The following is a 21484-nucleotide window of genomic DNA, read 5'->3' as shown; positions in this document are numbered from 1 at the left end:
ATGATCCACCTGGATTTCTCCCCAGTGACTGTAGATGGAGCACCTTCACAGCTCACTGTTTGCACAATAGCACACAAGGAGGCTTTGTGCGCCAAGTTCCCTGGGGCAGCTTCTGCCTCTCAATAGACAGAACAAAGTTTGCTTTGGATCACCCTTGTAATTCCTGGCTTGCAGAAGTCTGCATCTCACTGAGTTCTCCTTTCAGGTAATCTACCAATTAGACAAACTCAAAACATACATGAATTAAGATTTTTTTTTTCCTTCAGAAATATATGAGGGAACACTACACAGAACAAGAGGAGGAATAGATCCACATACAGGAAAACAGGAGATACAAAAAGCCACTTGATGCACAGCAACTGAACATACAGAACTGCTCAGGCATGGAGAAGAATATGACCAACTGCATCCTTCCCCCAAAAGTATATTTTATATTAGAAAACATTACTTTCATTAATTTAGGGAAGAAATTCCTCTCTAAATCACAATTTTATGGAAGCTAAATATTTCTGAAACTGAAAGCTGTGTGTTTATTTAATTGAAATAATCCTATCCAAAACAGCCAACATGCTTCAATGCAAATCCCCAGATCATTACAGACAAGTGAAATCAGTGTGAAACTATTAACTGAACTGACCTTTTCCCACAAAAATGTTCTTTCACTTGAGAAAATTCACTTCCTTCAATGCTAAAAAAAGTCATTTCAATCTCAGTAAAGGTGAAAGACATCTCATATCTAATTTTCATCATTTTCATTTTGGCTTTTGTTGAAGTAGCTGCCACATTATTTTACATATTTGAATTTGAAAGGTTAAATTAGGCATTGGAAAGCAGATAAAAAAGGAGATTTAGAAGTTTATACAATTGTAATACACAATACATTCCCTGTATCTAGACTTTGATCACAATCATACAAGCTTTCTTACATTACCTATAAGCACCTGTAATGTGAAGAAAATTAATTTTCTCCCTTGCCAATGCTTACCAGCCCTGCTAGTATCTAATGCTAATTAAAAGATAAGCAGTGGCTCTTCAAAAATTATATGAGATTTGTCTCATTTTCAAATTAGGGAACATTGCTCTATTCAGTCATTTTAGAACTAAAAAACCATGTTGTTCTCCACTTGTGTTTTCAACAATTAGATGACAAAAGGCAAAACAAGGACCATTTGCAGCCAGCCTGTCCTTACCAATCTGCAGTCAAAAGAGAAAATCGATAGATACAATCTTTCTAACAGATATTAAAAAAATTAAAATATCCCTTTTTTAATCATTTCCAAACACTCACCGGTTGCCTCACACGGCAGAGCCAGTTTTTCCAAAACAGAGCCTTGAATTGGTGTACAGCGTGCCCCATATCTTCTTTTCTTTCCTTCATCCACTTGCAGAGTGGCTTCTTAGGGACTCTAACTCAGAATCATCGCACCAAGCAGTCCAAACGTATTATTCAGAAGCTTATTAATTCCAGCACTACTGAATAGTGCAAGAGATTTCCCTGCTTCCTGAGAAAAGATGAGATTATGTTTCTGCCTCTTGTTTTGCTTTCATTGAGGAATCTCATCTTTCTGTTTTTCTTCTCAGTGCAATGAACAGTAAGGGGATGGGTTTATAGAAATGCCTTGAGGCTGCTTTACTCCACAGCATACATTCTGCACTTGTTTCTACTTTTCTGGAATAAAAATGAATGCAAAAAATAGGGGTGGGGGAGGAAGAATATGTGACACATATTTGGTTTTTTCCAAAGTTTTGTGACTTTTTGTCCCTTTAGGATTTATGGCTGTTTGTTTGCAGATGTTTATATTTTTGAAAAAAAAATAATAGTAGGAAAATAAATAGGAAAATAACACTGTTTCACCACATAGCCCTAAAAATGTCAATATGCTTCTAGAACATCCTTATAAGTACACTTCTAGCACTGTAGTGGTCCCAATGACTCCTGAATATGACTGCTGAATTTTCTCTTGTGGAGGGTGTATGTTTGACATTTCATTCTCCTTCACCTGCATAGAGGGGGAATATTCCAACAATAGAAAACTATGTTAATTAATAGCCACATGGTGCCTGGGGTGAAAATCAGTCTTACAGCAGCATTTCCTTCAGCAAAGAGGTGGAAGAGCAATTCCTTCTGCATAAGGGGAGCATGTGCTGACCTGTGGCAGCAGAGTCAGTGGGAGACCCAGCAGGAATCTGGTGGTGCAGAGGATGACCACCCTACCCACCAGGAATGACACTGTGAGCAGAGGAGTAAACTTCCTGGTTTTTTGTTCTACACAAATGGATTGCCTAAGAATCTGATCCCCAAAAGCTCTCTGTATGGTCAATAGAGACACAATACAGCCATTATATAAGGTAATTCAAACCACCTAGAATCTGAGTCGTGATTCACTCATACGCCAGCATGATGCCTGAACAAATATTCTTTATTTTTTATTATTGCTGAGTAAATTGCATCATTTCACTTTCTACAAATGTATTCCTATTGAATGAAAGACATATCCTAACATTCACAGCTAGTTTTCCCCATTAAGTGTAAAATCTCCCAAAATACAAAAACTTTTTGGATACAGAAGTCATCAAAGAGGAATCCAACTTCCATTAGATTTAAGACAAGGCAGCAATTTATAAAGTTAATAAATCTGCTACTTCTGCAGTGAACAACTGCACATCTACAGATCTAATTAGTTGTGCCAGTTTCTATGGGATGAGGATCAGCTAATGTTGAGTGCCTTAGCTTCCCTTTCCCAGGATTTGGGTCATCCAGCAGCAGTTTTGGCACTTCAGAGCACATTGTAAACTTAGTTACTCCATTTCCTGGGAAAATGACTGATTAATCTAATAAAATGTCTGTATTTGAAGTGGTGCAAATTTCTGTTTTAATTTTACCTTTTCCATGGTTCAAGGAATAGAGAAAAAAAACCACTAACTCGGTGTCATGAATTCATCAATTTTACACACTGGTCAAAATCACCTCCCAAAAAGCAGAAATCACAGATGAAGTTATGGCAGAATACAACTAGCTAAACACTCGTTTCTCAAATATGGTGGGATTTCCTTTTATATTCTCTGCTCTGAGACTGAAAAATTACTGAAGTAATCATTTAGTTCAAATAAAAATGTGGAAGTCCTCAGGACGTACTAAAAAACTAAACAGTTTAATATTTACCTGGATGACGTTAAGCACATGTGTACCTTTGAGCCAGGATTAACTAATACCTTACCACTTCACACTTGGATGGCACTTCTGCTTTTAGTCAAGCATTGCTAAAATCCCTGCTATTTCAAAGTATGGACAGTCATTTTCCTCACTAGGATCAAAGGTGACATTCTGAGATAGAAGTGATGCAGATTCTGTGCACAGCAGAAAAAACAAATATTTTTCAGAAACTGAAACTGAAATACTATTAATTGTTAATATGTGTGGGATTCACAGTCATTCTGAAAAGCCAGGGAGCAAAATCTATAGAATGTGATTTGTAGGAAATTATAAATTACTCAGCATAATGAATTACAAGAAGTTACTTATCAAAGCAACTGATATGGAAGACGGTTCCTGTCTGTAAGTGTGTGGGCTAAAGCAGCTCGCACAAATCACTTGTCAAATTATTTTGAACAAGTATTTCTGCAAAATCTCTGCTCATCTGACTGTGCCATGTTAATTTTTTATGCTCTATATAATCACATTCTCATAAATGTGGCATTCTATTTTCATGCTAACAGGAACCATTTTGTATGTAATTAGTGTCCAGTACTGTGGTGGTGTGTGATTGAGTTTTCTGAAGTTCTGTATGGTTTTCATTATGTTTTATATTTGTTTAAAAATGGTTTATTCCTGACACCCCTTTCCCATACCCCCTGATGGTCTTCTCCCTGAGAGATCCTCTGTCAATCACCCTGTTAGATCTGGAAGATTTGGGGCAGAAAGCCGTGGGATTCATTCTGGGGAGAGAGCAACACCTTTTTCATTTGTTAAGTTCCCCTGTTCTGGGTCACATCCCCCTTTCCTTGCTATTGGTTCTGTGTTCCCCTCTCCTGGGAATGCCCTCTCGGGTAAAAAGGAGAAAACAAAGCCCAGACCCCGTGTTTTGCATGAGGTTTGGCCAAGACAAGAATAAAGCCTGGTAAAACCTAAGCAAGAGCCCACTCTTCTATGTCTCTGGTCACGCTCCAGCCTGGAATTCCAGACCTGCCAAAACCTCCATCTTATCACGCACAGGGCAGAGCTAGCCGGTGGGCAGCACTGAAGCCGTGATACAGTACTAATGAACTACTGACTCCCCATTTTACTATCTAAGACACTCAATAGACAAACATCTTTCACCATCAAGTTATGTTGACTTAATTTGCTTCTTACTTCATTAAAGAAGTCTCTCACTTCCTATAGAAATTCATTCTTGACTAGTTGGCATCCTCTAGTAGCAGACCTGTTTTTTCTAGAATGAAATTTAGGAAAGTTAAAGATACCCCATGAACATTCCACCAAGAATAATCCCTGCAGTGACATTCTGGGAAATTACTTCTAAAAGTAATTTCAGAAGACACAGATTGTATGAGCTTGATTGTCTTATTTTGAATGTCATAGAAATATGAGAATTATTAAATCGAACCATCACCCACCACCCCAAACCAAACTCTTGGCACAACAGATATAATAATATTAAAATTAAGCACAGAGGCAGAAAAATCGAAGGATTAATGAATATTTTTGGAAACATGTATCAGCTATATTGCTGCCATCCTGGAAGCTCTTTTGAATCCCTACATATCATCAGGACTGCATCAAGCAGTACCCTGTGGAAGTTCCAGCCTTAAATATCTGTATTAACTATACAATTATTTCACTATAAACAACAGGTAATAGCTATATTAGCTGAATGCTTTCAGGGCTCCTTGACAAAGTAGCTGTAATCAACAACAACATCTTGAGTATTGCAGGGCAAATTAGAAAGCCATGGATTTCCTCATGTGCTCCATTCACTCTTTCTGGAATGGAAAAAAAAACCAGGCTCAGAATTGGGTCTTTGAGTAAGAACAAGAGAGTGACCTGCCCTTTTTTGCTTCTGCTTAGCTTTAGTAGGCTTTGCCTTAGTTTTAACTTAAAACTTTACTGTTATAATATACAAGTTATCGAAAATCACTGGGGCTGAAAAGGCAGAAAACCTCCTGCCAGTATCCAGCTCTGGTTTTAAGACTCGACTGCTTTATAATCATACCATTAACACGTCATGTCTAGCCTACAGTTTTAATACAGTGTAATTAGGGTAGGCTGGCAAGCACTTCCAAAGAAATATAATTTTATATGTTAAATAGGTTAGAGCCCAGAAGCCAACAATACTGTTTCGTATAGACAGGAATGCAGCCAAATCATGTGAGAATATGGCTGGGAATCTGGCAAACTAACCTATTTTTCTATCACCACCCACCACTTCTTTCACAAGGTTTGTTAAGTGGTCACAAGGCTTTCCTTTTAACATTAATAGGAGTACTATTTGTAAATATTTACACGGCCCAGACCTGTGTTCAGACAAAGTGCCTGCAGGATGAGATCAATTAGTAGCACCTTTCCTGGGAGACGCTCGGTATGTGCAAAGTTAGGGCCTGATGAAAAATATTAGTTGTTGGCAAGGTCAAATAATGGGGCTGATTAAAGTGGAGCTATGTGTTAAACCAACAAAACAGACCCAGTCTCCCACAGAGTTTGGTAATTTGTTTGAGCTTCTGAGGAGTTCTAGGAAGTTTACTCTCGTAAAATGACAGACTAATTGTAAATTCAAAATTTTCTCACAGCTACAAGCTCAATGCCAGCAAGAACTGTCTGGAATCAGGCTCATGTGTCATGTAAAACCAGCTCTTGTCTGTCTTTTGCTGCTGCTTCACTTTGTAGCCCAAGCAAAAGCACTGTACCTGTCAGCATTACTCTTTCCTCTATTATTGTACCACAGAGTTTCAGATTTAATATTGCTCTATTCAGAGACCTCCTTTCTCTTCAGCAGAAGACCTTCCGGACTTATAATTTAATCCATACTCTGCAGTATAATATTAAATGGTAATTATTTTAAAAACATAAAACATGACTTTTAGTCACTCAAAGACTGAGAAACTTTCAGGGAAAGCAAACTTCAACGTCTTGTAGCAAGCCATAATAGTGACATCAAATCACACTACTGTGCCTTCTTGTATTCAGTTGTTGCACGCAGATCCAATCCCCAAAGCCCAGTGTGCTGCTTTGGTTTTCTTTCACCTGTCTTCTCAATGGAAATTAAAAACATCCCTGATTCAACCATATAAGCATTTTATTTAGGAGTATATATTGAGATCTCGACTTGAAAAAAATCCAGTTCTGTTATACAATGCGCTGAAAATCCTTTACAAAGAAGAATGTTGAAAAAACACATTGCTTATTACATGTATATATTTTCAAGAAATACTGAAATTATCAAATTATTTCACTTGGTTTTTAAAGGACAGATAAAAACATGTGTTGTCTAACCACTTCTGGATACAGGTCATTCCAAAACATTCCTTTTCAGGATTTCTCACACCTTCCATTAAAGAAAATCCTTCTTTGAAATATATCAAGATGCCAAAAATAAAAATCCACTCCTTCAACTCACTATCTGAGTTAGTTACTGCTCTTTTTCAGTCTCTTGCAAATGTAAAACCATTGCATTATATCCTGTCTTCATTATGATCTCAACCATTTTTTAACAAAATTGTAGGAATAAGCCAGAACACCATGAATCACAGAACAAACCATTGGTAGGAACCACTTTTTTCTCCCTGCTTCCACTCTATTCATATCTTCTGCCTTTCTTCTTTGTTTTTATCCCTTATGATCCCTGGATTAAATTGATTGTATAGTATTTTGCTAGGTACAGGGTGGCACAGAGAACCACAGCAGGCCCTTGATTTGAAATGGGTTTCTGCAGTTTGCAGGATTTGTACATCTACTAGGAGACACTGTGTTATGTAATATTGAACATATATGTGTTTTTTTTAAATATCACCACTCTGAATCCTGATTCATGTCCTACAGAAAGAATGAGAATGGCTCATATTGAACAATTGACTTGCACATAAAACCTGTGAATATTGTATAACTCTCTGTACAACCTACAGGAAGGCAACTTCTCGGCCGGATCCACACAAGTGACTCATTTCTTTATCTCCCTGTACAGTTGCAGTCATAAGGGAAAATACAATTGTTCTTATCAGAGTAACATTCTGGCAAGTTTCCTCTGAAGCTAGGAAAGGTATTTTATTGCATGTCAGATGTGTCTGTAGAGTGACCTCTTGCATTAGGAATACAGCATCAGAGGAGGGAGAACAGCAGAAACAGGAGGGTACTTGGTATCCTTTGATAATTTTAATCTTTCACATACCCCTTTACTCCGTCTAGTGAGAAGCACAGAAGTAAATCTTTCAGCAGAAAGAAATGTACAGAGTCCTAAGGAACAGTGGGAAGTAGGAAGGACATACAGGCGAAAGGTGAATGGCTCATCTTTCAGAGGCTTCTGCCAGAGTCTTGGCCATTGATTTAACACATAGTTGCCTCACGCGGAGAATGCATGACCCTTAGCTCCAGCTTGGCCAGGCCACAAGACTATTTATATTTTAGTGTCTAGCTCATAAGAGGTTTCATATTAGTTCTCAGAAGTGCCTACATTATTTGACTGTAAATACAAAACCTTTTTGCTTTCATTTGATGGCCCACAGTTAAAACAATTCAAGAAATTCTTTTTAACAAGTTTCCAGATTCATTCTGTCTTTCCTTTAAAAAGACAAATCACACCATTTTAGATTCATACCTCCAGGACAACTGTAGTAATATGCTTTCCCAGAGCTTCACAGTCACATTAGGTGTTTGTTTTCCAGGTAAAGCATTTTTTTCTTCTCTTTAGGTACTTCTCATTAAGTATTTCTTATACAACAGCCAACTGTCTCCTCCAAACCCATACTGGTCAATTTGGTATAAGACTTTCTTCACCACAGAGTGCAGCACACACTGAACTGATCTCATTTTTATCTCCTTGTTACTGTTTCAAGAACAAGACCTTGAAGAGAAAAGATGTGCTTTGTTGCATGTTTCCCAAAAGACCTCACAGACTTCACGCAATGCCTAGGCAAGCACCAGGCAAAAACACAGATTTTTTTTTTTAATTTTTAATTTTATTTTTTTTAATAAAGAGAAACAGTTCAAACAAAATGTGGAACGATTTCCACCTCTCTCCTTCCCTTAAGCTTAGGGGAAAAAATTTTCTCTGAAAACTTACATTCTGTATACCCTGAGCATAAATGAGAAAATGTGGGTTTAAAATTAATTTAAAAAAGACTAGATTTTAACTTTCCAGAAGTTACTAATATGTTTTCCAGCTGAAAATATAATCAAACTTAAGGAGACCAATCCTCACTGGCAGTTTTCTGTTCATGAGTCACCCTTTCTTTTTTAATGTTTTCATCACATTGTTTCCAGTCTCTGTCACTTGGTGACTGCCTACTACTAACATCACTCTCTTGTAGTTCTAATGCTTGTGCTTGTTAATAGCATTGCAGACTACAATCCTCACAAAGAAAATCTCATTTTGCAGGGTTAGCCACAGCTGTGCTGAGAGCTTATTCAGACGTTTTGACCTGTGACCCCTGCTAGGAGTGGACCCTCCCCCACTGCAGTTGAAAGAAGGAAAAAAAAAATAAAAAAGAAGAAAAATAGATAAATACACTTTCTTTAACTGACCACATATTTACATTCAGACCACAGCAGCAAAACAGCAAGAGCATGATTTAAAAAAAAACCTCCAAACACTTAGGCCAATGTTAGTAGAAAAAATTACAATTGCAGGAGGGGTTTTGATGGCATGTACCACTAAGAGGTATAATCCAGCATCTCCAGAATGTCTTTGATTCCTCTTCATAAGCAGGAGTCTTGCTTCAGCAAAAGACTGCTAGTACTTCAATGTAAAATTACTTAATGTATAAATATTTCCTCGATATTGATTCAATTATTTATTTAAAATATTCCTGGATCAGTATCTAGGCAGTACACATATTCAACAGCTCGGTATCAAGTCCTTAATGCTTAGAAAATTTAGTCCCACACTTTTCAATTTCATGAGATTTTAATATATGAAAATAGTATTGTTTATTTGTCAAAATCTGCAAAAAATAAACTGCATTCACTTTAAGTTTTCTTTACAAGTGAAGCAACAAAGATAATTATAACTTATATTTTTTTTTTATAACAACAAGAATATTTTTTTAATTTTTAAGTTAATTTACTGGTATGCACATCTTGATAAAATAAAGTTTGACTTTCTCTCTAGTATCTCTTTTACAGCAGGGATAAAAAAAAGCTTTTACATGTATTATCACAGGCTTGTTCTTTACAACAGATCCACTTTCCAATTCACAGAAAAGTGAGTTTTATATCCAGCAATGCATAACAAAGCAAAATTTAACTGAAGTCCATTCAGCACAATCAGCTCCCAAGGAACAGTGACATAAATGATTAATTTCCACTGACAAACGGAATGCTGTAAGTTATTCTGAGGCAAAAGATCCGTAATGCACAGAAGTCATAACTGTGACTGGACTGTGCAGAGGCCTTCTCCTTCTCTAAAACACCAGACAGAGATTTCATGCTTTCCCAAGACTTTTCTTAATGAAATATCCCACTAACTTCTGTGGCCTCTGCTGGTACTCCACAAGGACATCATGTGGGCTGCTGATTTGATCCCCCTCGAGCCGATTCAGAAGAGTGACACACACTACAGCAGCTAGAAATTAAAAGACAGCATTAGTTAGGAATCACACCCTTGCATTTTATAGTCCAAAAGCATAAACATTTGAACAAACCACTTTAAGAGCAGAAACACAAGAGGAAATAAATCCCAAGAGAGAGTGAGGTTTATGAGATGAGTACCATGAGATGCTAGTGGACTAGCATGCTGTGAATGATACAAGGTTTCAAATAGTTTTAGGGAACTGCTTGCTACACTAATAAAGCCAGAGCTCTCAAGCAGCTGCCGACACTTATGTTATATCATGATTCCTACGTTTTCCTTGATAGGAAGTGTATTTCACAAGTACCCAGGACATGACTGGTAGGAAATGACCTGACACACTGTTCTAGCAGAGCCAGTCCTCCACTGAGTACCTGTCCTGTAGGTGCCATCCCTCAGGAAGCAGCAGATAAGCAGCCTCCTCATGCATGGAACACTGCAAGCACATGAGGACCCCAAGGATCATCTCAGGTTCATATGCTGCCTTTCAGTAATCAGAGCCCCAGAGGCAAAACCCCTCCTTTCACTCAGGCTCAAGTCTATCTCTCAGCCCTATAACTCTGCTCTGTCTGGGGTTTCTGCCAGTGGCAATTTCCAGAGCACAAACAGTAAATACATATTACAGACCTACAAAGCAGAGACAGCAAAAGACCTCCTAAATTGCTCGAGGATAGTACTCATAGGGTTTTTAATCCATTGCAAGCCAGTAAGAACTGAGTGTGTTTGATATAACCATTGGCCTTTTAACTTATATTTCGTCACTTTGACCTCCTCAAGCTTAAGGGAATTTGAGAAACATCAGTGTTTTAAATTGGCATATTCCTTGCTAAGGAAAGTGAGACAGTTAATATGATAAGAAGAAAGACACTGCATTACATAATTTGTAATTGTCCTTTTTTACTTAGAATGCATTAAAAAATTAACTCATTTTATGATTTGGAATGGTTTATTCAAGATGCTGTGAAAAATTCTCAACTGTTTAAGAGATATAGTCTTAAGTCTACAGAAAATAATTATATGTTCCATTTGATATGAAAGTATAGAAACTGAGTATAGTTACATATATATAGATCTGAGAATCACCTGATTGCTTAAACTAAGCAGTTGCTTTCTATAAACTTTAAAAGCTAACTGGAGAAAACAAATGAATGCCATAGGGTAATTAGGTATTTAATTATTTACATGGTTGCCATGGGCTGGAATAGCAAATGACACAAGTAAACTGTATAAAAACTGCATGAGGAATTATAATAAGTTGTGACACAACTGACACAAATCAAAAAATCATAGCAACAAAATTAAAAGCAGAAATATCTTTTATATACACTTACATGTGCAGATGGCATGTTAACATTCCTTTGCAGTTTTTAGCCACAAATCCCCTGCAATACAGAAAATTTCCTCTAGCCTGGATAAAGTGACTAAGTTAGCTTACCTTTGACACCACTGAGATTACACATTGCAGCAAATACAGAAGATTCCATCTCGATGTTTCTGACACCAGACTCATACGCATTCTTCAAATATTGCAGTTTTTCTTCTTCATCATATAAGCAGATTGCACCATCCAACCTGCCCTGTCCTAGAAAGTAATTTTGTAAAACATTTCACAGTGATGAAGTCACAGAGCAAATTCAATTTTGAAAATACCCAGTTATTACATTTTCCTCCTTACAGTGTTCAGCTTTTACTACTACTCTTTATTTTTGTGCACAAGACAAATAGGACAAAGTGATTCTTAGCTATTACTAGAGAGTATACATATTATTTGTATTCTTTATAATGTTGATCATGGTAATTTATTTAGTCTTCTTCAGCTTCAATTCTCAAATTCATAAACAGAAAAATGTACGTAGTGCATTCCCATACAAACAACTAGTATCAAAATTCCACAAAAAACTTTAAGTTGTATGGAAGGGCTGCATTTTTAATGTTTAATCACTGTCTAAAAAACAACCAGGCTTAAAAATGCTTTCTTGTTTCTACCTTAAAAGGATTACCAGATTATCACTTACAGACTTTCCAAGGTAAGAGATGTAGAGTGTCTTAAGCTAACTAGCAAATATTATTTTAAATTTTGAGAAATTTTTTACTCAAATTATTCAAGAATATCACCTACAAGACAAGACAGCAGCAGGCTAAGCACAGCAGAGTTGAATTACACTGTATTTTACTCAGTATCTTCATGGGTTTGGGAGTTGTACTCCTTAATGAATGTCCTTGATCCTGTTCTCAGTTTTTGCAGTATGAGTTGAAAACATCCCTGACACTTTTTTAGTGTTGCTTGCACCTCTGTTTGGTGCCTGAGATGCACAAACTGATAGTGTGTGCTTTTGCCCAAGCTGGAGCACCATGATGAAGGCAATTTGTTATCTACTCAGCAACAGACAAAGAAAGTGAGATCGAATGCCACTTCCAGTCTGTTCTCACAAGGTTTGAAAGGTGTTTCTGAAAGAACATCTAGATTTGGGAGATCAGAAAAGCACCTGCCTGTATGTTTATCCAAAATAGGTCTCGCAGGTTTGCGTCTCCTACATAGCAGCACTGATACAACCCAGCAAGATATTATCTTTGGCTGTCTGATCACTGCTTTGCTCAAACTGAAACAATTTCCAACCCTTTTTTCAGAAAATATTTTCTTTAGGTACTTAACCAGTGCAAAGAAAACCAACCCTACTCAAGTCATAAATAATTCCCCTTCCTCTAATCTCGTTGGATGCTTCAATAAATCACATAAATTTTGTGACAAATATATCTGACAGGTACATGAGAAGTGCATAGTAGACTACATGTACCTCATAGAATCTATTAAAGCTGGGGAGAAATCTCCACAAAATTAAAAGTTTGATACAGAAAACTGCTAAGTACAATGCTTGATTTTACGTAGATGGAAAATGGATTGAGACAAGCCAGAGTAGGGAATGTGTCCTATTAGTGAACTGAAAGCTTATGTTAATATATTATTCAATATTTATTTATTACTGCTCACCAATACCTTTCTCTTCGTCTACCACCAGCCTTACCTTCATAGAAATCCAAAGTGCACATGGTGTTTCCAATGACTGTATTGAACTGACCGATTTCTTTACTGCACTGCATCAGCTCCTGAGCCAGCTGTTCATCCAGGTTAGTGCTGCGAATTACTGTCTTTCCCAGAACAACCTGTTCCAGCTGAGGTTTGAAGGTGGCATCTACAGACTGCCTAGTTATAACCACTGAGCCTGGCTCCAGACCTGCAGCAAAAGGAAATAACGATGCAGTTAACAAGTGGTTTCCAGACACATAAAACATACATCTTGACCCAACCCTGCCTCTTTTAAAGGTGGCAATTTTGCCTCTGAATCCACCAAGAGAATTTTTTTGTCCATGTCCAGCTGCTTTGGTTTATTATTACAAATGATTTCTGAAAGAATGAAATTTTTCCTTTTTGATTTCTTTCTTATATTTTCCATACAGGACAGGAGCATCCTTCTTCTCACACTGTCAGATTTTTAAGAGCATTTTCCCTATGCAAAAGCAAATGTTGCCTCTACTTTCAAAATTGCAGAAGAAAAACTATGCATTTCTCCTGTGGAAAACTGTTCTGGCCATTAATATCTCGCATGCAGAGCAGTGCTTTACTTTCCTGCAAAGATACTTAGGTTTGCCAAAAGAAAGAAAGAAATCAAGAGATGAAAATACCTATTCCACCAGAGGTGCCAATGCGAATGATGGTTATGTCAGAACACTTGGCATGATACAACAGTTTGATCAGCTCGTGCAACATGATTGAAATGGAAGGAATGCCCATACCATGCTGAAAAGGAAACATAAATTAATATTCCACATTTCCAAAGATAACACAAAATATATATGGAAGAAAAAGTTGGATATTATCTCCTGCCTGATACTGTTTTCCCAAATACCACCTAACTCACTCACGCAAAACCCCCAACCTCTGGGCCTACAGAACAATACTGAAAGGGCCTACAAATAGACTCCCACTAGCTTTCATAGACTGTGGATGAAATACAGGATTTCTAAAAATCATGAATTACAAAACATTTACATTCTCGAAAGTATAGAGTGTCCTTTCCCAACAGCTGACTAATACACTTCATCATGGAGTGTTTCCTAAGCACAAGAAAAACTCCACTCTGATTTTTCACCAACCTGAAGTGCTAGTGAATAGTTAAGCTAATTTTTTTCAAAACACAGACACCATGGTTTAGTCTTGACATTCATACATAATTCCATATTAGCTTGCACAATACTGCCATAATTACAGCTCACAAGAAAGGGTGCAAAATAATACTACAGTTTTGCAATTGCAATTGAAGCATGTAATTCTATCTACAAATTAAAGCTACAAATTTCTTTAAAATGCATACATGGGTTGGCAGCACCAGTCCCATGGAATGCTGCTCTTAAGCATGTTTGACAGTGCCATTGCAGATACATAGCTCTGGGTGTAATACAGATTTTTTTCTCCAATACCCCACATGCACCAAGTGACCTTTTCCCCCCATTTTTCAGGGTACAGAACAGGGATGAGGCAACAGCAACTGCACAAAAAATCAGTAAGGCCGTTCCTGCAAAATCTCAGTGGTACACTGAGGAAAAAGGATGCAAGAAGAAGCAAAGCTATTGGAGATTTTCCCTCTTACAAAAATAGGCTGGAAAGGAATCCTTAATTAGCTGACTGCACAACTTTGAGCAGCTTGATTCGGACTGTGAAGTATTTAAAAGAAACATGCATTCAAATTTTCTGCTTTGAACAGCATCAGAACTGAACCACGTCCCGTGCTGGCCGAGGGGAAGTACTCACACTGACGGACAGGACAGGCCCCACTTTGTACATGGCATAGCGGTCGGTGCCCGCACAGATGTTGGGGTAGTCACACCCAGGGCTGCCCAGCCCCAGCTCCTCTGCTATGTAGGCAATGAAAGCTTTCATCCGGGAAGGGCTTCCTCCAACACACACAAACTGGGGTGCACAGAGTTCAACAAAGCAAAATCAACTGCATTATTCCATATGTGAAAGAACAAAATGAGCGTGCAGACACCTTCAGTTAGCACAGACTTATCCCCAGATATGGTGCTTCTCATAATCATTCTAAAATGCCATGAAGAAGAATTATGGAAAAAAAACTCAACTGTCTATACAGCACTCAAATGCCATCATCCTGTTTAAACTAATGAAAGACAAATATTGACATGAAGACCCAACAAACAGAAATTGTAGCTGAATAGAGCCTACAGCATTTGCCTTTTTACTGGACGAAAAGAGACAGCCAAAACAAATTTCCCCAGCTTTGTTGGATGCCAAAAGTGACAAGAACCCACAATTTTTTTCTCTTTTTGCATGTACTCCTTAATCTCTGGTAGGCTGACGCATTTAGTCTTATTCTGAGGACAGCTACACTTTCACCTTCTGCAGAAAAGCTCAGGCTTGTTGAACAAAGCAAAGCATCTTACCTTTACATCCCCAAACAACGTCGGAAAATCATGGGTACCAGTCCCAAGAGCAAAATGGTACAGTATGTCTTCTTTCATTTTCTCCAGGTGAGGGTTGCAGAGATTAATAAAATTCTCTCTGCCAAGACAGCAGCATTGTAAAACATAACAAATATATACAAACCCCCACATTGAACAGATGACAATTCTTCAAAGTTAAGCAGCCAAAAGCTGGGGAATGCCACATATACAAATGCCTCCACTACCTTCTTTTGATTCCTTGTGCATTGTGTTAAAGAAAACCTAAACTTCATAACTGCTTTATGACTTATAAAATATCACATATGACATTTCATATTCCATTCATCACACAGGATGAAATTGCTGAAGAAAAGCCCAGATGTTTGGATGCATTTCCAACAGTGCAATTTTTATCTTAAACAGTATTAAAGCTTGAAACCAGAGTGGGTCTTTACGGTGAGCAGAACAATGGGAGCAGGACCAGGGAAAATTCAGTAGCCCATAATATTACAGAGACAATCTATAACAAAGCTGAAAAGCAAACTTGACCTCTGTTTTGACTGAAACTCTGCCAGCCACCTAAGAAGAATGGGATGATTTGGGCTTTATGGACAAGCACAAACTAGATTTCTGGAAATTTGTCTTACTCTGTCATACAGACAGGACAAAAAAAACCAAAACCCACGGCATGAAGCTGATAACAAGGTTGCAGAGGGTCTGAATAAGGAAAGAGAAAAGTGGAAATCTGAAGTAAGAAGAAAACCATAGAAGTGAAAAAAAGATCAAGAAAAAGGGAAAAGAGAGGAAGAAGTGAAAAGAATTAACTTCTTCCTAAGCGCTTCTTGTAAAGCAATGATACATCTTCAAAGAAAAATAAAAATTAATCTGTCTGAAGAGACAGGAAATGACAGGACAAGGAGGGAAACCTGAACTACTTGACCTGTGGGATCACCTTCATGGAAAATTGGATAGTGGACTAACTAAACAAGCTGAATGATTTACAAAATGTCTGCCTTCTGTGCTTGATGTTTTAAGTTCAATTGAAACAGGTAGGAAAGACTAGTCAATAAGCATAAGCTTAAGCAGAACCCTGGCCAATACTTCAAAGTAATTTCTGAAAGATGGAAACAAGCAGTAAATAGCTTCCAGACATAAGAAGATTTAGTAGCTTAATGAAGGCTCAGTGAAGGAACAGCATGGCTCAGCAAATTCAAACTGCTTTGTCAAAGGAGACAACCCAAAGAGTTCACCTGGACTTCATTCAAAAAATCGTTAGGACAACTCAGGAACAGCTGTGAAGCCTAAACAGAAGTGCCCAGTACTATTTCAGTTGGTCTAGGTCACTAGGTTACCTTGTCTCCCTTCTAATGCCTCTCCAGAAAGGCAGTGCTTTCTCATAGTCCCTATGCCATATCTGCCTGTGCAGGATGAAGGAAGCCTACAGTGGCCAAATGCCCATGCTGAGGTCACTGAACTGTTCCTCAGAAAGCAAATAGTTACAACCCAGGTATTCTGAGTATAGCAATTTCTTCTGTTCTTGATGGTCTCTCTCCAACATCATTAATTATCCAGTAACAGCTGCACAATCAAGGAAAGAGGTGTCACCCCAACCCACCCTATCTGACCCTGCCCACCACAGACAACCACCTGCAGCAACTGAAGGAGCTGCCCACCCAGGCAGCCAGTCCATTCACCCCTTCATTAGGAATTCCCTTCCATCTCCCATGGGCCCCATCTGCCTCTCTTCATACAAATTCTGCCTGAGGTGGAACCAAAGTCTTTGGCTGCCTTCGTTCTTCCTTCCAAGAGACCTGTTTGACTCTGGGAGAACTAAAGAGCAGGTGTACGGCCTGTCATGAAGACACAGACAACCCAGGAATTCACCAGCTGATATTAGCAGAATTTCCAGGCTGCCTCCCTGGAATTATTCTTGTTCAGTTTTGTGGGACTCTCTACATTTATTTACTGAGTCACTCACTAATGCAGATCCTGGCTGTACTGATGTCCATTGGAATGGTTGTCACATATAAATAGGACAGGATATGATTTGAAATCATTTTACAATCTATCGTCAGGTAAGCAAAAAAATATTTCCTTCTTCATGAGAACACTGGCAATAAAAGCTTCTCTTCAGGAAATAAATCGATAAAAGGCGAGGCCTCTATTAAAAGTGCACGGAAATTCATGTGGTATGTGCCAACACTACTGTCCTCATGCCTGGCCAAAACACAGCCTCCTTCCTCATCAGTAGCTGTGTTCCACCCTTTCCATCTCACACCCCACCAACAGCACTCTCTGTCCCACTGCCTCAGCACTGCGAGGGGCCATTATAAACTTGCTCATCTTATCTGCACATCTGATTGTAGACTTGGACCCTGGGGTAAAATGAGCAATAAAAAGTAGCATATTGTTATGTGTACATAGGACCAATGCCATGGAATTACAGGAGAGGCAAAGTTTGCTTGATAAAAATCCTTACCATGCAAAGCTCAGAGGCAGAAAATTTATTTCCCTAAAGCTGTTGTAAATCGCCTACAGCTTCTAAGGGTGTAAGCAAAATACGAATCCAAACACCAAACAGGCATCTAGCAGGTTTTAGTAAAATAAGCTTAAAGTAAGTACTAGATAAGCACACTGAAATACTTGTTTGAACTCTTGAAGCAGCAACCAAAGTCAACATTTCAGCAGCTCATTGGATTAAAATAAATAAAAACATCACCCTGCTTTGAAAAATTCACTGTTGACAAAAGTTCATATGACTAGTCAGTAAAGTACATGTGTAGTAAAGTAATAAAGCACCCAACTGTCAAGAGAGCTGCTACTGGATATTGGGCATTATTATCATAAACTTTATTTTGAACTAAATGAGTGTGTAATGAGTTTGCAGAGGAAGTTCAAGTGTAAACCTGGACAAAATAATTCATTTCTCAATCTTACTTTGTAGCCTGTCCATCATCACTTTTCTTCTCTTTTGAGGAACCAGGAGCCATGTATGTTTTTATACCTAGAATTATATTAAAAAAAAAAAAAAAAAAAAGTAAGTGCATCAGAATAGTCTCATCTATAAAGCTGGAAGCATTAACAGAGAGAGAAACCTTTTGTATTGATGTACCATGAATATTAAATTCCCCAAATAATCCAACCACACTACAGATTTTATAACTGGAGCAAAAGGAGCAAAATGAGTATTTACAATTTTTACAGCTGAGCATCACCACTTTCAAAGCCCTCAAGCCTAAATTAATCCCCTGCTACTGCAACCCCCACCTTACCACTACCTCTGTTCTGTGGTATGAACAGCTGCAAGTTCACTGGCCCTAGAGAGGCAAGCAAGTCTTATTGCTAATTAACTCACCCACTTTCTTCCATATCTCCCACACCACCAGTGTCTGCCAAACCAGCTTCAGTCCCCTTCCACCTTTGGCCCTAGAAGGTCTCCAAAGCTCAGCTCTAGCTGTCAGATGCCTGAAAACCAAGTCCAGGAAGCATCTTACTCCTAATATCTTCCTCATTAAACTCCTCCTACTGACCTTAAGAGCACTTCTTTCTCCAGCATAAAGCAAGGAACGTGAAACTAAAACACGACTTCAAAAAGCCACAGCTCTCCAGTTTATCATCTATCCTGAATACGTTTTTTCTGATCCATTACCTTAACCTACATGTAAAACCTTCTCCTTTCTGAATCCTTCTTTGCATTTAAAAAGGCAAATGTATCACTGAGGTTTTCATGCTGGTCCGAAGACAGAATTATAATTATAGAATGATTAATTTGTTATTATTTTCAGACGTGACTAAGGCTACGTGCTGAAGTTGGTACTTTTTGGGAATGCCCTTATGGGAAGTACTGAATCATAGTTTTGCTCTACCCTCCATTAAGAAGGGCCTGACAGCACAGAGATTATAACAGACAGGACTGTAATCCTTAAAAACTCCAGGATTACATCACAGTGAAACAGAAAGAAATCAGTCTTGCAACAGAATTACATCACATGTGAATTTCTAAGGAAGTGCACAACCTAACAAAATAAACAAGAGACCTGCATGTTAAAAGACTCTGAATAATGAAAATGTATTAAAATTTATAAGGGCAATTAGTTTTCCTCATTTAAAATATCAACCTTTATTAAGTAGACCAAAACTTCACATGCACTAGGTATACTAAATATATACAACCATCTATGATCAAGGAGGTGAAGAATAAAAGTTGCATTTATAATCAACTACACTTCCTTTATGCTATAGTCAGCTACTACTGGGCATCGCCATTATACCACGTACATTACAGGAAAAAGACATCATTTCTTCCTACAGCGCTACAAGTCCTGACCAAGAGGAGTTAGAAGCTAGGAAGAAGAAACAGCAAAGTGATTTTTATGTAGCAAGAAGAAAAATGGCTCCAAATAAACCAAGGATATTCATTCAGCTCTTGCTCACACTATTAAGCATCCATGTGATTTTAAAGTGTTCTTGGTCCTGACCCCTTAAGTAATCACAGATGATACACTTCAAAAAGCTGAGAACAAAATTCTGACAGTCCAAAGGTCCGGGATACTCCCTCCCCCCAAGAGCACCCAGCTGGAGGTGTCTTGGCAGGAATTGAAAGAAGGAGCAAGCATAGAGCAGCTTTCCCATGGCAGACCTTGACAGCAATCAGGTAGTAGCTGACAAGCAACCAGTTAACGTAAAACCACAAAACTCTCACACTGTCTAACCAAATGGAAATTTTTACAGACATGTCAAAGGTTTCTGCGGTCTTCCTCAGCCAAAGTTAAAACGGATGTTCAACAATAATGTGCTCCCAGCAGAACTCAGATAAAGAAAAGGCACAGCCTGTTTTAAGAGGCGTGCACATTTTAGAATGGTTTGGGTTGGAAGGAACCTAAAGATCCTCTGGTTCCAACCTTTCTGCCATGGGTAGGAACACCTTTCACCAAACCAGGTAGAGCTCAGAGCTCCATGCAGCCTGTCCTTCAACACTGCCAGGGATGGGGCATCCACAACTTCTCTCGGCAACCTGTTTCAGTGTCTCACCATCCTCATAGTGAAGAATTTCTTCCTTATATCTCATCTAAGCATCTAAATCCTCAGACTGGTGCTTTTAAACCAAGCAGAATCCACTATAACTGTCACATAATGGTTTCTGCAGGAAAAGCTCTTCTCCGGTGTTGATCCATCAGGAGGAAAAGCTGAAGTGGCTGCAAAACTGATTTTACCCTGCTGGTCCCTTCGCTGCTGGCGGAGCGCTGCCCCGGCCCCGCAGACAGAGCGGCCCCGCCGAAAGGAGCCCTCGACAGGAGCGACATCCCCGCCCGCCGGCCCCCCATCCCTGCCCGCCCTCCGGTCCCCCACCCCTGCCCGCCCTCCGGTCCCCCTTCCCTGCCCATCCCTGCCCGCCCTCCGGTCCCCCTTCCCTGCCCGCCCTCCGGTCCCCCATCCCTGCCCATCCCTGCCCGCCCTCCGGTCCCCCTTCCCTGCCCGCCCTCCGGTCCCCCTTCCCTGCCCATCCCTGCCCGCCCTCCGGTCCCCCTTCCCTGCCCGCCCTCCGGTCCCCCATCCCTGCCCATCCCTGCCCGCCCTCCGGCCGCCGGGGTGGGACACACGGCGGGCACCCCCCCATCCAACCCGGGAGCGGCCCGCGGGCTGCCGGGGCCACCGGCGGGACGCGGATCTCACCGGGAGCAGCGGGATCCGCCGCTGGGAAATGAGGAGAGCTGCTCGCTGTTTCCGGGCGGGCTGCGGGGCGCCCGGCCGAGCCACCTCCCGCCAGCGGCGGCACCGCCCCGCCCCGGGCCCCGTTAACCCCCTGCGCGCCGGGGAGACGGCGGGGAGCGCCGCGTTCCGGGGCCGTGGCAGGGATGCCGGGGCCGTGGCAGGGATGCCGGGGCTGTGGCAGGGATGCCGGGGCCGTGGCAGGGATGCCGGGGCCGTGGCAGGGATGCCGGGGCTGTGGCAGGGATGCCGGGGCCGTGGCAGGGATGCCGGGGCTGTGGCAGGGATGCCGGGGCCGTGGCAGGGATGCCGGGGCCGTGGCTGGGATGCCGGGGCCGTGGCAGGGATGCCGGGGCTGTGGCAGGGATGCCGGGGCTGTGGCAGGGATGCCGGGACCGGGGGATGCAGCCGGAGCGCGGGGAGCGCGGGGCTCCGGGACTCGGCGGGAGAGCGGCTGCCAAGGGCACGGGCGTTCGGGAGGACCTTATCACAGAGATAGATACAGACACAGATACAGATACGGATCCAGTTACACAGGCAGG

General features: G+C 40.1%; 1 protein-coding gene across 1 annotated transcript; it reads right to left on the bottom strand.

The window, feature by feature from the left end:
- Positions 1 to 7893: 7893 nt before the first annotated feature.
- UPP1 (uridine phosphorylase 1) lies at positions 7894 to 21021 on the bottom strand. The gene is made up of 8 exons (XM_083880866.1): positions 20907 to 21021; positions 18171 to 18698; positions 15234 to 15351; positions 14584 to 14742; positions 13458 to 13572; positions 12800 to 13009; positions 11212 to 11358; positions 7894 to 9770 (listed from the first exon to the last, which is right to left on the bottom strand). Exons 2-8 carry the CDS (start codon positions 18443 to 18445, stop codon positions 9631 to 9633), a joined length of 1164 nt encoding a protein of 387 aa, XP_083736992.1. The 5' UTR covers positions 18446 to 18698; positions 20907 to 21021; the 3' UTR covers positions 7894 to 9630.
- Between the last annotated feature and the right edge of the window lie 463 nt (positions 21022 to 21484).

The sequence above is a fragment of the Zosterops lateralis genome (assembly GCF_965231275.1).
Source record: "Zosterops lateralis genome assembly, chromosome: 1".
In the NCBI taxonomy this organism is placed as follows: domain Eukaryota; kingdom Metazoa; phylum Chordata; class Aves; order Passeriformes; family Zosteropidae; genus Zosterops; species Zosterops lateralis.
This window is presented reverse-complemented; position numbering and strand designations above follow the sequence as displayed.